The following is a 12296-nucleotide window of genomic DNA, read 5'->3' on the forward strand; positions in this document are numbered from 1 at the left end:
TACATTCTGAATAATTAATTTGAAATATAAACGTATACAGATCTATCAAGATGTGTTAAGAAAAAAATTATAATTTTATTTATTTTTAACCTTTTATGAAAATGTATAAAACAAAAATTAACAAATACGAGTAAAAAGTTTTCAATAAATAGAATTTGTAAAAATATCAAGAAGTAATCGAGAATGAAAAATTGGCTAAAACGGAATACTTAAAAAACCTAAAATTCAAAAAAAAAAAGCGGGGAAGTGGATGTCGCTCTGCTGTACATTAGGTGGTGGAGTGGAACTCTGACTAGAGTAGGTTAGATTTAAATGCAATGATAGGTATCATTGTATATGAAAAACGATTCTGAACGGAGATGATTTGTTAGTCAAGGATATGTTATATTTAAATATTGTCATATATTCTATTTTGATTTTTGAAACATATATTTTATTTTTCAATTAGGACGCATTTTGAATAAGGCATGGTTAATAAATTTTTCCAAAAACATTGCATGTAGTTACTAGTTATCATAATTCATAATACCTTATATTATCATAGATATTCCTATACCTGATTTCATAAAAATTTAAAACTCAAACGCTCAAAACCTTTTTCCTATAATGACGCTTCAAGTTTTCTCTATAGCTATTTGAAGCAAAACTTATGTAAAACTTGGTGTTTCATTTTTTAACCTTAGATATAAATACAAGCAATTTTATGAATTTTGAACTACAAAATAATTTGCAAATATTCATGGTTTTGACGAATTTTTGTCAATATTTGAACTTCAAATGCTAATAAAAAAAAATTGTGCATATGTATTCTTATAATTTTTTAATCACTATAAGAATAACTTATGAGAAACTTTCTATTAAATTTTTAAGCATTTTGGAAGTGTCAAAAAAATTTTATCAACACTTCAAAAAAAATTTTTCAGAAAAATTGAAAATTTCAATTGTCTATAAAATATAAATATCTCAAAAAAAGTCAAAATACCAATCTTAATAACTGGCAAAATTTTCAAGTATCTACAACCTATACTTTTTGAATAATAACAAATATTTAAAATCGTTTGAGGATAAATCGTTATCGTTACGCTATTTCGTAAAAATTTAAAATTCAAACGCACTTAATATTTTTCCTATAATGATGCTTCGAGTTTTTTCCATAGCTACTTGAAGGAAAACTTATGGAAAACTTAATGTTGTATTTTTAATCCTTAGTTATAAACAAAAAAAATTTTATGATTTTTCAACTTCAAAATTACTTGCAAATTTTCGCGTTTTCTACAGATTTCGTAAAAATTTGAACTATAAACGTTTATAAAAAAAAATGGTGACTAACGATTTTTAATTTTTTTTAGCTACAATAATAACAACTCATAAGGAACCTTGTATCAAATTTTTAAGTTTTTTTGGTCGTCCAAAATTTTTTTACTGATACTTCAAAAAAAAAATTCTCATAACAATCGAAAATTTCAGTGGTCTATTAATAACTCAAAAAAAGTCAAAACATTTTGAAAATTAAACTTTATACGGATAACACTAACATAAACATTTGGCGAAAATTTCAAGTATTTACAGTGATTACTTTTTGAATTAGAACCATATAAAAAATCGATTTGGTCGAAAACTTGTTTTGCGTAAAAATTCCCGTTTTCCTGTAATGTTTTTTTTTGTTTTTCTTGATTTACTTTTGACCTCTATAATGCACCAAGGATATTCACTTTTACATCGGAAACCACCCCCAAAGTTTGAAATTTGAAATTAAAGCATTATATCGACTAGTTATGCTGACATGCTGTACACAGACACACACAAAAAAAAAACACACATCATTGTAAAAGAGATTGAGATTGAGGTTGAGGTTGTTTCGTTGTTTGTACTTAATTTAAACTCAGTGTTAAGAAAGTTATGTTGTACAATAATTTAAAAAGAACAGATTTTCCAACAAATGCACAGCCCTAGCCCTAGCCCCTATCTATATAAAATTCAATTAAATCTTCAATATATTTTATTTGCAGAATTACCTGCAAGGAGATCACTATAAGCCCGTCACGGCTTTGCTTCCTCTAAAATTACTTTAGCCCCCTTAATATTTTTTAGTGATTTGCACTTCTGTGTTTTTGACTACAACTTCCTTTAGTCACGACCTACAAAAAGTATACAGCAGCTGCAGCTGCATCGTTGTAATTGTCGATTGTCGTGGTAATATTTTAATAATAATATGGTCTATAATTGTTATGGGTATGGCACCATTGGCAGTGGTTCTAAACAATCTAAACCAATGTCCCGCGGCACACGGAATATATTCTGTTAGTGACGCTATATTATTATCATTATTATATTATTATAGTCACTAATCAGTAATTTATTTTCCATGCATTTTAAATATTTTCATGACAATATAGAAATTCTTTTTTTAGCGTAAGCTGTTGTAGCCGTGTAGCGACGTACTAGCCGTGCCCCACATCAAACATCCGAGTGGACTGCCCGCGAACGATAAAAGGTTGAGAACCACTACTCTACGGAACTGTATTAAATGGTATAGCGTAAAGCCGTAAACGTGCGCGCGCGTTCGTGTGTGTGTGTGCAACTTCTGTAGTTGCTGTTACCATATAGTTTGTATTTTGTAACGACTGTACTGTACGCGATATTTCGGTTTCGGTGTACACAACTGTTTTTTGCGTCTGGTGTCGCGGTTGATACTTTGATAGCGTTGTGGTTCGTAGCAGTTATTCTATCATTTCATATTCGCCGTGAACTCGTGACGTCGTCTCTCTCGTTACTATAATATTGTAGACAATAATACAATAATATATAGTCGTTACGTTACGATACGTTAGTGCCTACTACCTAGTGAATTCCCCCACCCTCTCCCGTACTGTTTTACCGGCAGACGACCGCCGCCGCCGCGTCCCGTAACGACTGCAGAGACTGCCGGCCATAGTGTTTCGCCCATTGACGTCCGCTCCAGAATTTTTCATCCGTTTCCATCCGGACCGGACGCTGCGTAAGTACTCGGCCCACCCCAATTACCAAGCACCCGTCCGACCGTCCACCGGTAAGGTGGCCGACTTTGGCGGTTCCCGCGATGACCGGTGACGGCGGCCATTTGCAGCTTTTGATCCGTCCGGTGGGACGCCGCGGTACGGTTCCGCGAACCTTTCCCCCGGCGCCCCACCCCCCGCACATTTCGCGACGACGGTTGAACTTGTTTTCGAAAGTCCCGTATTTTTGGCTTTTGGGCTCTCGCGATCCGTGGACCGCACACACCACACGATCTTCCGCCGTCGTTACGCCCCGTAGGTAGGTGTTAGCCCATCGGACGTCGTTCGGTCCTGGTATTGCCGTTTGATCGGACAAATTTTATTCCGAAGTTTGTGTGGTTTCATTTTTTCTTTCGTTTCCGATAAATGCGTCGAGACCATAACGACGACTTGATCAATATCGTGTGTTCGCCGCCGTTTGGTTAATTGGGTAATTCATGCACATTTATAAATGAAAACCAAGTTTACTGGTGTCAGTTGCTTACCCATTTGATAACTATTAATATTGTGTGTTAAAATTTAAGTTTTTCCTCGTCAGTAGGTACCTACCCAAGTTGGTTGTCTTTTAAAGTTTAAAACAATATTGTTGACGATTGCTTACTTGATTTTGTATTTTTTTTTCTTTTTTAACTTCTATCAAGCATAATACTTATCATTGTTCTTTTTTTTTTAGCCACTCAACCATGGCAGACTTAGATGACCAATTGTTGGAAGGCGGCATTGATTTATCGTCTGAAGAACATAACACACAAATTAGTATAGAAAATAGCATGTCTTTTGATCTAATCGAAAACGGTCAATCGAATAATGCTGATTCTCAAGCATCAGCAGATTCTGTAAGTTTTGATTTTGTTCATAATGCTTTTCATGCGTACTTGAACCGTATTCTAATATAAAATTGTATGTTTAGGACTTAGAAGTAATTAGAGCCCGGGTAAGAGAAATGGAAGAAGAAGCTGAAAAGTTAAAAAAATTGCAGTCGCAAGTAGATCAAGAAATGTCAAATACGCCAGTACTATCTTCTCCAAATTGCTCAAAAACTAGTATGTTTAATTTTAACTAGCCCCCTCCCCCCTTACAGAAAAGACAATTTTGTAGTAAAATAAGCAGTTTCTGTGGTTATTGTTTAATAACAAACAATTTTTCTACAATTTAAATATTAATCGGTCAATCAATAACTTTCTCTACTTGATTTCCTATAATATTGTATTTCACATTAAATCTTAAACTTTCTTTAGGTATTCAGACATGTAATAAATGTTAAATCTGACTGGTCGTTTATTAACTGTTATACCCAATTCTTTAATATTAGTGTAAACCTTTGTTATGTTTATATTACATTTCCTAAAATGTTATCCTCAAAAAGCTCTGCACTATTGCTTATTAGCTGTTTTGCTTTTTAATTTTGAGGTACAAAACTGAGCAGATCTCCACATGTGTTTACAAATAATACATTTTATTAGCACTTACTAAATCTGCACAACAACTAAGAAATATATAATAATACCTTTAGGTATATATATCAATTTATGACAAAGATTTTTATGTGTTTTAAAAGTTTCTATGTCTAAAGATTGTATAAATTTAGATACATTGTTTTTTTTTCATTTAATGACAAACATTTATATTTGTATTTAAAAATGCAGGTTATAAATTGTAATATATATAATTATATTAATTATTGATGATCAATTAATGATGAATTCTAGTCTCGTTCGTATGATAATTTATGATTACTACTAATACTCTGAACTTGATCTTATTTATACAAAATTGTTATAAATATAACCTTTGGATATTAATTAGTTTTGTGTAATGCCAACATGATGAATTAATGGTCTTGTTCCTATGATGTAATATGAATCAATGTACACTTACTGATTTTGGCCATGTAAGATAAAATTTTCAAAATAGTTAAATATGTTGTTAAATACTAACATGATGAATTAATGGTCTTGTTCCTATGATATAATATGAATCAATGTACACTTTCTGATTTATATTTCTAGTATCTTATTCTAAATATGCTTTTTACCAGAAATATGTTGAATAATCATGTTCTATATTTTGTGATATTAAAAAAAAAATAAATACTTTAAAACTTAACTAGAGGTAGATAATAATCCTTATTGTTGTATTTCAAGAATATTTTATTGTAGGTGCAAAGTTATATAATAAGTTAATTTAATAATTAACCTCAAAAGCTCTTTAAAGTAGTTATGTAGCTATTTTATTATAACTATTTTGAGGAAAATAAATTAAAGTAGATCTCCACATGTGTTGCAAGTTATCATTTCTAAGCAATTACTTACTAAGTCTACCCTACACCTAAAATGTCTAGAAACAAAAATTTAATAAATTAGAAATCGTGTCAATCAGCATTAATATTATTATCCTTTATTTACATTTCTATGTAAATTTTTGGCATAATTAAATTGTTTCACCTGTTCTTACTTAAATATAAATGTATTTAATTTTAATTTTAAATTATAAGTCTATGTATTAGATTAAAGGTTAAAGATATTTATTAACCTCTTAAGCTCTATAAAATAGTCATTTTGGCAGTTTTATTTTACATCTTTGAGGAACATGAATATAGTAGATCTCCACATGTGATACTAATAGTAATGTTAAAACTATCACTTACTAAATCTACATGACACAATTTAGAGTAAATGATTGTTAGAAATTAATGATACCTATTTTTTTTTTTTTTTTTTTGCATAGTGAATGATGGTAATATAATATTTTGATCTAAATAATTATTTATACTTAACATGATAATATCATAAGATTTAATTATAAAATAATATATATATATATATATCTTTTAAATTGGTTATATTTAAAGGTTAATTTTGTCTTTTAGGTGCGACTTATAATTTGTCTGAACAGGAAAAGGCTGAAGCTGATGCTAGATCTGTTTATGTTGGTAATGTAAGTATATCTTATATCCTTAATGTTACTATTGTTGAATGTCTTATACCAAAATGTATTTCTTTTTAAAATTGTAGGTAGACTATGCAGCAACAGCAGAAGAATTGGAAACTCACTTCCATGGCTGTGGCTCAATAAATCGGGTCACCATATTGTGTAACAAATTTGATGGTCATCCAAAAGGATTTGCATATATCGAATTTGCCGACATGGATTCTGTAAACACAGCCATGGCGATGGATGATTCTTTATTCAGAGGTCGTCAAATTAAAGTAAGATATACATAATTTAATTTAATGATATCATTTTCTTAAATGCTTAATCTTTTTATAGGTTAATCCAAAAAGAACTAATAAACCTGGGATAAGCACTACAAATCGTCCAGTAGCGTCTAGAGGTAGAGCTATGTTCCGAGGTCGCCCTATGTCACGTGGTGGTGCACAGTCATCATTTTATGGTGGTTACAGACCTACGCGTAGACCAAGGTATATATTTTAAAAATTCACATCCAAATATGAAATGTTATTTAATATAAATATGTTTACAGAGGTGGTTATTCCAGAAGAGCAATGTATTATCCTTACTGACGTTCACTATAAATCCATCGCTACAGTTCATCGGTGGGAGTAATCAATATTTAAAAAATTAGAAGTTAAAACAAAAGGCTTTTTAAAATGAAAAATTAATTCTTTTGTACATACATCTAAACATTAATTTCATAGGCCTTAATTTAATGGGCTATTGGTAATGTAATGTATTAGCTTATGTTTTTATCATTGATTAAAAAATTGGATTGATTTAATATTTTAATTATAGCCTGTAATAACTAATTGGAAATAAAAAAAAAATATTGTGTACTTCATATGACTGCAATGAATTGTGAAATTATTCATTTTATATTATTCTATTTAGATACATTGTATGTTTTAAATTGATATTTAATGTACTATTTTAGAGTAATATATCCATTACATTAGATCTTAAGGTTTGAAAGTTCATATGTGCCTAGCTATAAGTTTTATTATATCTAGATAATTTTAAATTATTTTAACTCACTATTTTTCTAAATTTGAAACAACTTGTGTTTTTATGTAAATATTGTACTACATATTTTTATGTAGGTTTATTTATAGCTTTAAACAATGTCAAATATGTATAAAAGATAATGTGAATCTGAAAAATACAATGTTTTATTCAAAATAAGAAAAAAATAACCAAAGAAAAGGTTCGTGCAATAAAAATGAAAATATATTTTAAAAATAAAACTATTAAAAAATTGAGCAATAAAAATTTGATTGACAAAAACAATTTAAACAAACAAAAAAGAAACACAAAATTAAAACAAATAAAACACATACCCAAATTAAAAACTGTGTTTTTTTATTTATTTCCTACCTTCCTTTACAGATTGTTGAAGTGAATTGTCTATTGTTGGTGTCAATGGTAAAAACAATTTCTGCTTCAAAATTGTTCTACAGTAAATTGAAAGAAGATATGTATTTAATGAAAGGAAAAAGAATTTATCATCGTTTTAAATAAATTATATAAAAACAAGTTCGGCGACCTAACATTTTATTAGTTTTGAAATAAAATATATATTATATTTGATTATAGTATAACTGATGCTATTTGGCAAGTATCTTAAAAATAATTACATTAATCTTTAACTACCATTGTGCATCAGCTATCGAGATGTAAACGGCTTAATTCTCAGATTAATGACAATATAGTTAAATATCATGTCAAATGGTGCATATAATTTCTCTTAGTTAAATTTGATCGTATACTAGAGCCAAATACTTGGTATGTGGGATGGTAGGAAAAGTTTTTTATACAGACAATAGTAAATAATTATGTAACAATTCAATAGCTAAGAAATACAAAATAAGTATTTAAAAAATAATGACAAAACAAAATATGTTAATAAATTTTAGGGAATAACATTAAAAAATAATATGTATTTAAATAAAAAAAAATAATGTAGAAATTATTATCGCTGTAACTTAATGTTTTGGGCTATAGCTTTTAAAAATTATTGAAGACAAAGTTGTATAAACTTTTTTTTCGTTCCTCGGTACCTATGTGATAACACGGTCTTTTTAATTATCCTCTAGAAAAGGTAACTACTACGGTATTCGGATATTTCTAACTGTTTTATGTGTAACATGAAAACTACACTTGACGTGTCCGACCCATGAATCTACCCAGGCACGCCCGCAGAGATGCAGCTCAGGGGGGGGGGGGGGCAAACAAAATTTTTTTTAAATAAAAACAAATTTAACTTTATATAAAATTACACTATTAGTTCTAATATTTATAAGAAAGAAAATACTTAATACATTTTAAACAAAAGGCAGACATTTCAGTACGGTCAGTTATGAAAAATGCTATCGAAAGGAAATGTGAACATATATTGGGAATTATAATTTGTAAGATATCGATATCGCAATCGCAGAAACCGCTAATCGGTTTTATTGGTTTTAATATTATATTATCTGTAATTCTGTCGTAAACGTCGTACATTATACGATATAATTTATAATCCCGTTTGCTTTATTGCTTTCCAAGTATTTTGATTTGATTATTATAATATTATGTTTTTCATACAAGATTTCGGCAATTACGCCTAACCAGCCAAAAGTATTGAAAATAATCGTAATGTCTTTTATTGCGATTAAATACCTCCTATATGACTTGTTGGATACAAGGATTGTCGAATAGTCGCTCAAGATCAACTTAATGTAAAAAAACTTCCAATTTCGTAAGTGACACGAAAAATCTCAGGGGGGCAATGGCCCCCACTGGCCCCTCCCTCCGGGCGTCCCTGGATCTTCCAGCTACGTATTTTTAACGCGAGGCTTTTCGGTTACCGTGTGAAGTTTTCCATAGGTTTAGCCGTTAGGCTTTTGCAATATTTACAGCTGTATTTATACAATTACTTCAAATTCGTAATGTTAGGACACTAGGTAAATATAGAGCCTTAGTAATGCCTCAATCAGTGGCGCCGAACTCAATTTAAAATGGGGGAGGGGGGGGGCAACTAGTGAAAAATAACCAAGTACCCACTCACCCAGAACCTATATGGGGCTATACCTCAACGCTATCATCAGACAGCAGTCATGTAAAATATTTTAGTATTTGTAAAATTATTTCAAATTTTTGCTATTGGATATTTACCCATCAGCATAACAGGACCTATCACCCACCCATTTAAAATGGATGGCGACCGCCACCCCTACAGTATAGGTTCGGCACCACTGGCCTCAAACAATAAGTTTGAACTCCCGTGGGTGTAGGTTCTTAGGCTGAAAGTTCGTGGTTGGTACGACTTATGCCTACAACCGTGGTAACCGGAAAGTCTGTGAGTCTGTCACAAAATAAGCACAATAATTCTCTATCGCGGAGACAATATTAAAGTTAAATGAGTGAATTCTTTGAAAGTGAAAAATAATATGGTACTATTGTACCTATTCTTCTATGGGAAGTTGTATCTTGGACCCAATTATAAACAAAAATTAAATCGATTGATCTGTGTTCAAGTTGATCAAGCTATAATGATCAAAATTAGTCTTGCTCTTGCGGTTTCGCGATTATTATATTAGTATATTTAGACTTAAATAGCTAATAATTTTCAACGGAAATAATTAGATATGATTTTCATAATTATTAAATTTGATCAGTATTCAAGGAAATAGCAAATTATTGGAAAAAAGATTAAAAATAATTGGACTTAATAATATAGTTGTTTGATAGGTATTAATATTTTATTTTCCAAAATAAATATGGACATTGAAAGTTGTCGTCTTGCTAATAATAGAATAATTTATGTCCACAGTACACCTCTACTTTGAATCGAATTCCAATATATTCGATTAAAGAATAAAGACTGATAATTGCTGGAACTTTGGAAGTCATTACGGATTACGATAGGTATCATTTTGATTGTAACTTGTAAGTATGTTTATATTTTCTTTCGTTGTTTGTATAATAGATAATAGATATTACCGCATATTGGATAGTCGGATAGTGTAGGTACTTACTACTTATAATACTTAACTTGTAGTCTGATCATAGAATAGATCAAATTAAATTTTATCTATTCTGTGATCTGATGGATATACGTCTTGTTGTTAATACGTATGCGGTATGCATCAGCTTCTTCTCTTACCTTTGCTTCACGAAAAATACATTATGAGGACACCTGCATAATATGTGTTGTCTCCGTATAACAAATGTACAACGTATCAAAAATTGTTTAGCGCAGGATAGAACCACTCAGGCTGTAATTATAGCTAAGACTCCAAATTGAAATACCTATACAATATAGATTAAAACATCTGTGAAATATCATTTTTAAAATTTAAAAAAATATTATTATAATTTATGACAAATATAATGATCAGTGGCGGCGCCAGAATTTTAATACCAGGTGGGCCAGGCTGGGGCGCAAATATTTTAGGGAGGGCCAAATTGTTGACTTGATATTTATATATATAATATAAACAATAGTGATGACAGGCAATTGCGCAGAGGAGGGTGGGGGGGTCAACTTCCAATTTTTCAATTTTTTTTACACTCCATCGTGTTAACTAAAACAATGATTTGTAAATATATATTAATAGTATTTATTTCCTAACAAAATATATATTCATGATGTAAAAGTATACAAAAATAGAATGCTTTCCCTTGTATTTTCTTTATCATAGGTAGTTGGTTAATAATCTAATCCCGTTGTTCATGGAATTTTCAATAAAATTATTAATAACCTTGATTAATATTTAATAATAACTAGTAAGTATAACTTATTATTTTTGTATTCAGCCGCTGGAAAATACACGTTATGTATGAGGCTTGAAAGCATATAGTGCATAGTTTTTAACTCATTCAAAATGTTGTTCACGCCATCTATTATGACTTTATATTTTCATATTTTGATTTATTCATGAGATATTTTTTAGTATTCTAGTAAGATTAAATTTAATTTTTGGGGTGGGCCACAGGGGGGGCGAGACTTTTTATGGTGGGCCCGGGCCCACCCGGGCCCACCCCTGGCACCGCCACTGATAATGATTATGCAATTTAATATTTAGACCATGACATTTTTTATTATTATTTATTAATTGTAAAAATGAACATTAGAAAACTAGGCAATTTTAAAAATCATAATTGCCAATAATAACCTACTGATGTTTATTATGAACATAATAAGACTTATATAAACTATCAGTTATTATGATGGAAAATTGATTCATACAATTTGAATACAAGTAGAATAATATCAATATAATTTACAAGTTCAGTTTTAAAGCGAGTAAAATAAAAACTAAATTGTTTGACTTGTTTTATGTTTATTTTTGAATTATTAATATTATATTACACATTGCAGAAATTAGGTTTAATCTCAGAGGTCGTAGCAAAAACCGCAAATACAGCTAAAACAGGACAGACAGATAGGTATTCATTTTTTTTTTTATGTACATTTTGTGGACATTAAAAAGGACTTTAAGACTAAAACTAATACCTACCTATAGAGTCCAAGACTGAATCTGCAAGATCAAGACCAAGATTTTGGGTTTCGGTCTAGGTCCTATTTTGATCATAACTAAAACCGAGTTTGAAGCGCCGGGCTGGCAACCACGATATTCCGTCGGAGGATAACACGGTAGCTGTTTAGGTTTTCCGTTGCCGTCAGCTGTTTTCCACTCGTCCGATTTTCGATCACCGTTTATTGGTTTTGCGATTATCGATTAAAAGGACGTTACACTCATATTTGTTGTCTCCGCCTGACAAGCATAGGCGTGCGCAGAGTTTCAAGTCAGGGGCAGCGAATATTTTTACCATACATGGGTATTAAGTTAACATTTTTAAGCTCAAAATCAAAATTTAACTTTTGACCTTTAAATAAAAATATTTTAAACGATAATCATTGGTTAATCATAGATTGTTTTTGCTCAACACCGGTATACCAAATCAAAATTAAAAATACATCAAATATCAATAACACATTATTCTTTATTATTATGTTATGTTATTATTATATAGTAATAGTTCGGCCCATACAAATATATTCAAACCGTCCAGGAGCAGCAAGAGCACACCTTGCTGCCCCTGTGCGCACGCCTATGCTGACAAGTGCGTACCTAACATAGCAAAATTACGTTTAGCAGATCACGTTTAATTCCGTTAATTTAAATATTAAAAGTTATGAGCAATTTTTAATTTACGCTTTTTATATACGCATAACTTGCTAAAAAATTGAAGTATCGTAAACAACCCATATACAAACACAGATAATGTTCTTAACATCAAGTTTCATATACGGTC

The 12296-nt window shown here is 30.5% G+C and overlaps 1 protein-coding gene across 2 annotated transcripts; it reads left to right on the forward strand.

Annotated features, from left to right (window-relative positions):
- Nucleotides 1-2568: 2568 nt before the first annotated feature.
- Nucleotides 2569-7342, forward strand: Pabp2 (poly(A) binding protein nuclear 1). 2 transcript variants are annotated; one of them, XM_089224842.1, is made up of 7 exons: nt 2569-2998; nt 3709-3871; nt 3946-4078; nt 5905-5972; nt 6050-6244; nt 6306-6457; nt 6520-7342. In XM_089224842.1, the coding sequence occupies exons 2-7, from the start codon at nt 3719-3721 to the stop codon at nt 6557-6559; spliced, it is 741 nt and encodes a 246-aa protein (XP_089080968.1). In that variant the 5' UTR covers nt 2569-2998; nt 3709-3718; the 3' UTR covers nt 6560-7342. The 2 variants fall into 2 exon arrangements, with proteins under 2 accessions (XP_089080968.1, XP_089080969.1); XM_089224843.1 differs by lacking the exon at nt 2569-2998 and adding an exon at nt 3131-3465.
- The last annotated feature ends 4954 nt before the right edge of the window (nt 7343-12296 follow it).

The sequence above is a fragment of the Diuraphis noxia genome, unplaced genomic scaffold (assembly GCF_037042655.1).
Source record: "Diuraphis noxia isolate RWA-SAM2 unplaced genomic scaffold, SU_Dnox_SAM2 contig0003, whole genome shotgun sequence".
In the NCBI taxonomy this organism is placed as follows: Eukaryota; Metazoa; Arthropoda; class Insecta; order Hemiptera; family Aphididae; genus Diuraphis; species Diuraphis noxia.

What these genes read in the sequence shown, in the direction of transcription:
- Pabp2 (XM_089224842.1), top strand. Translation starts at nt 3,719, where the DNA reads ATGGCAGACTTAGATGACCAATTGTTGGAAGGCGGCATTGATTTATCG. An exon ending in GATCTGTTTATGTTGGTAAT is followed by an intron (nt 5,973 to 6,049) that starts GTAAGTATATCT and finishes TTAAAATTGTAG; the next exon opens with GTAGACTATGCAGCAACAGC. An exon ending in AGACCTACGCGTAGACCAAG is followed by an intron (nt 6,458 to 6,519) that starts GTATATATTTTA and finishes ATATGTTTACAG; the next exon opens with AGGTGGTTATTCCAGAAGAG.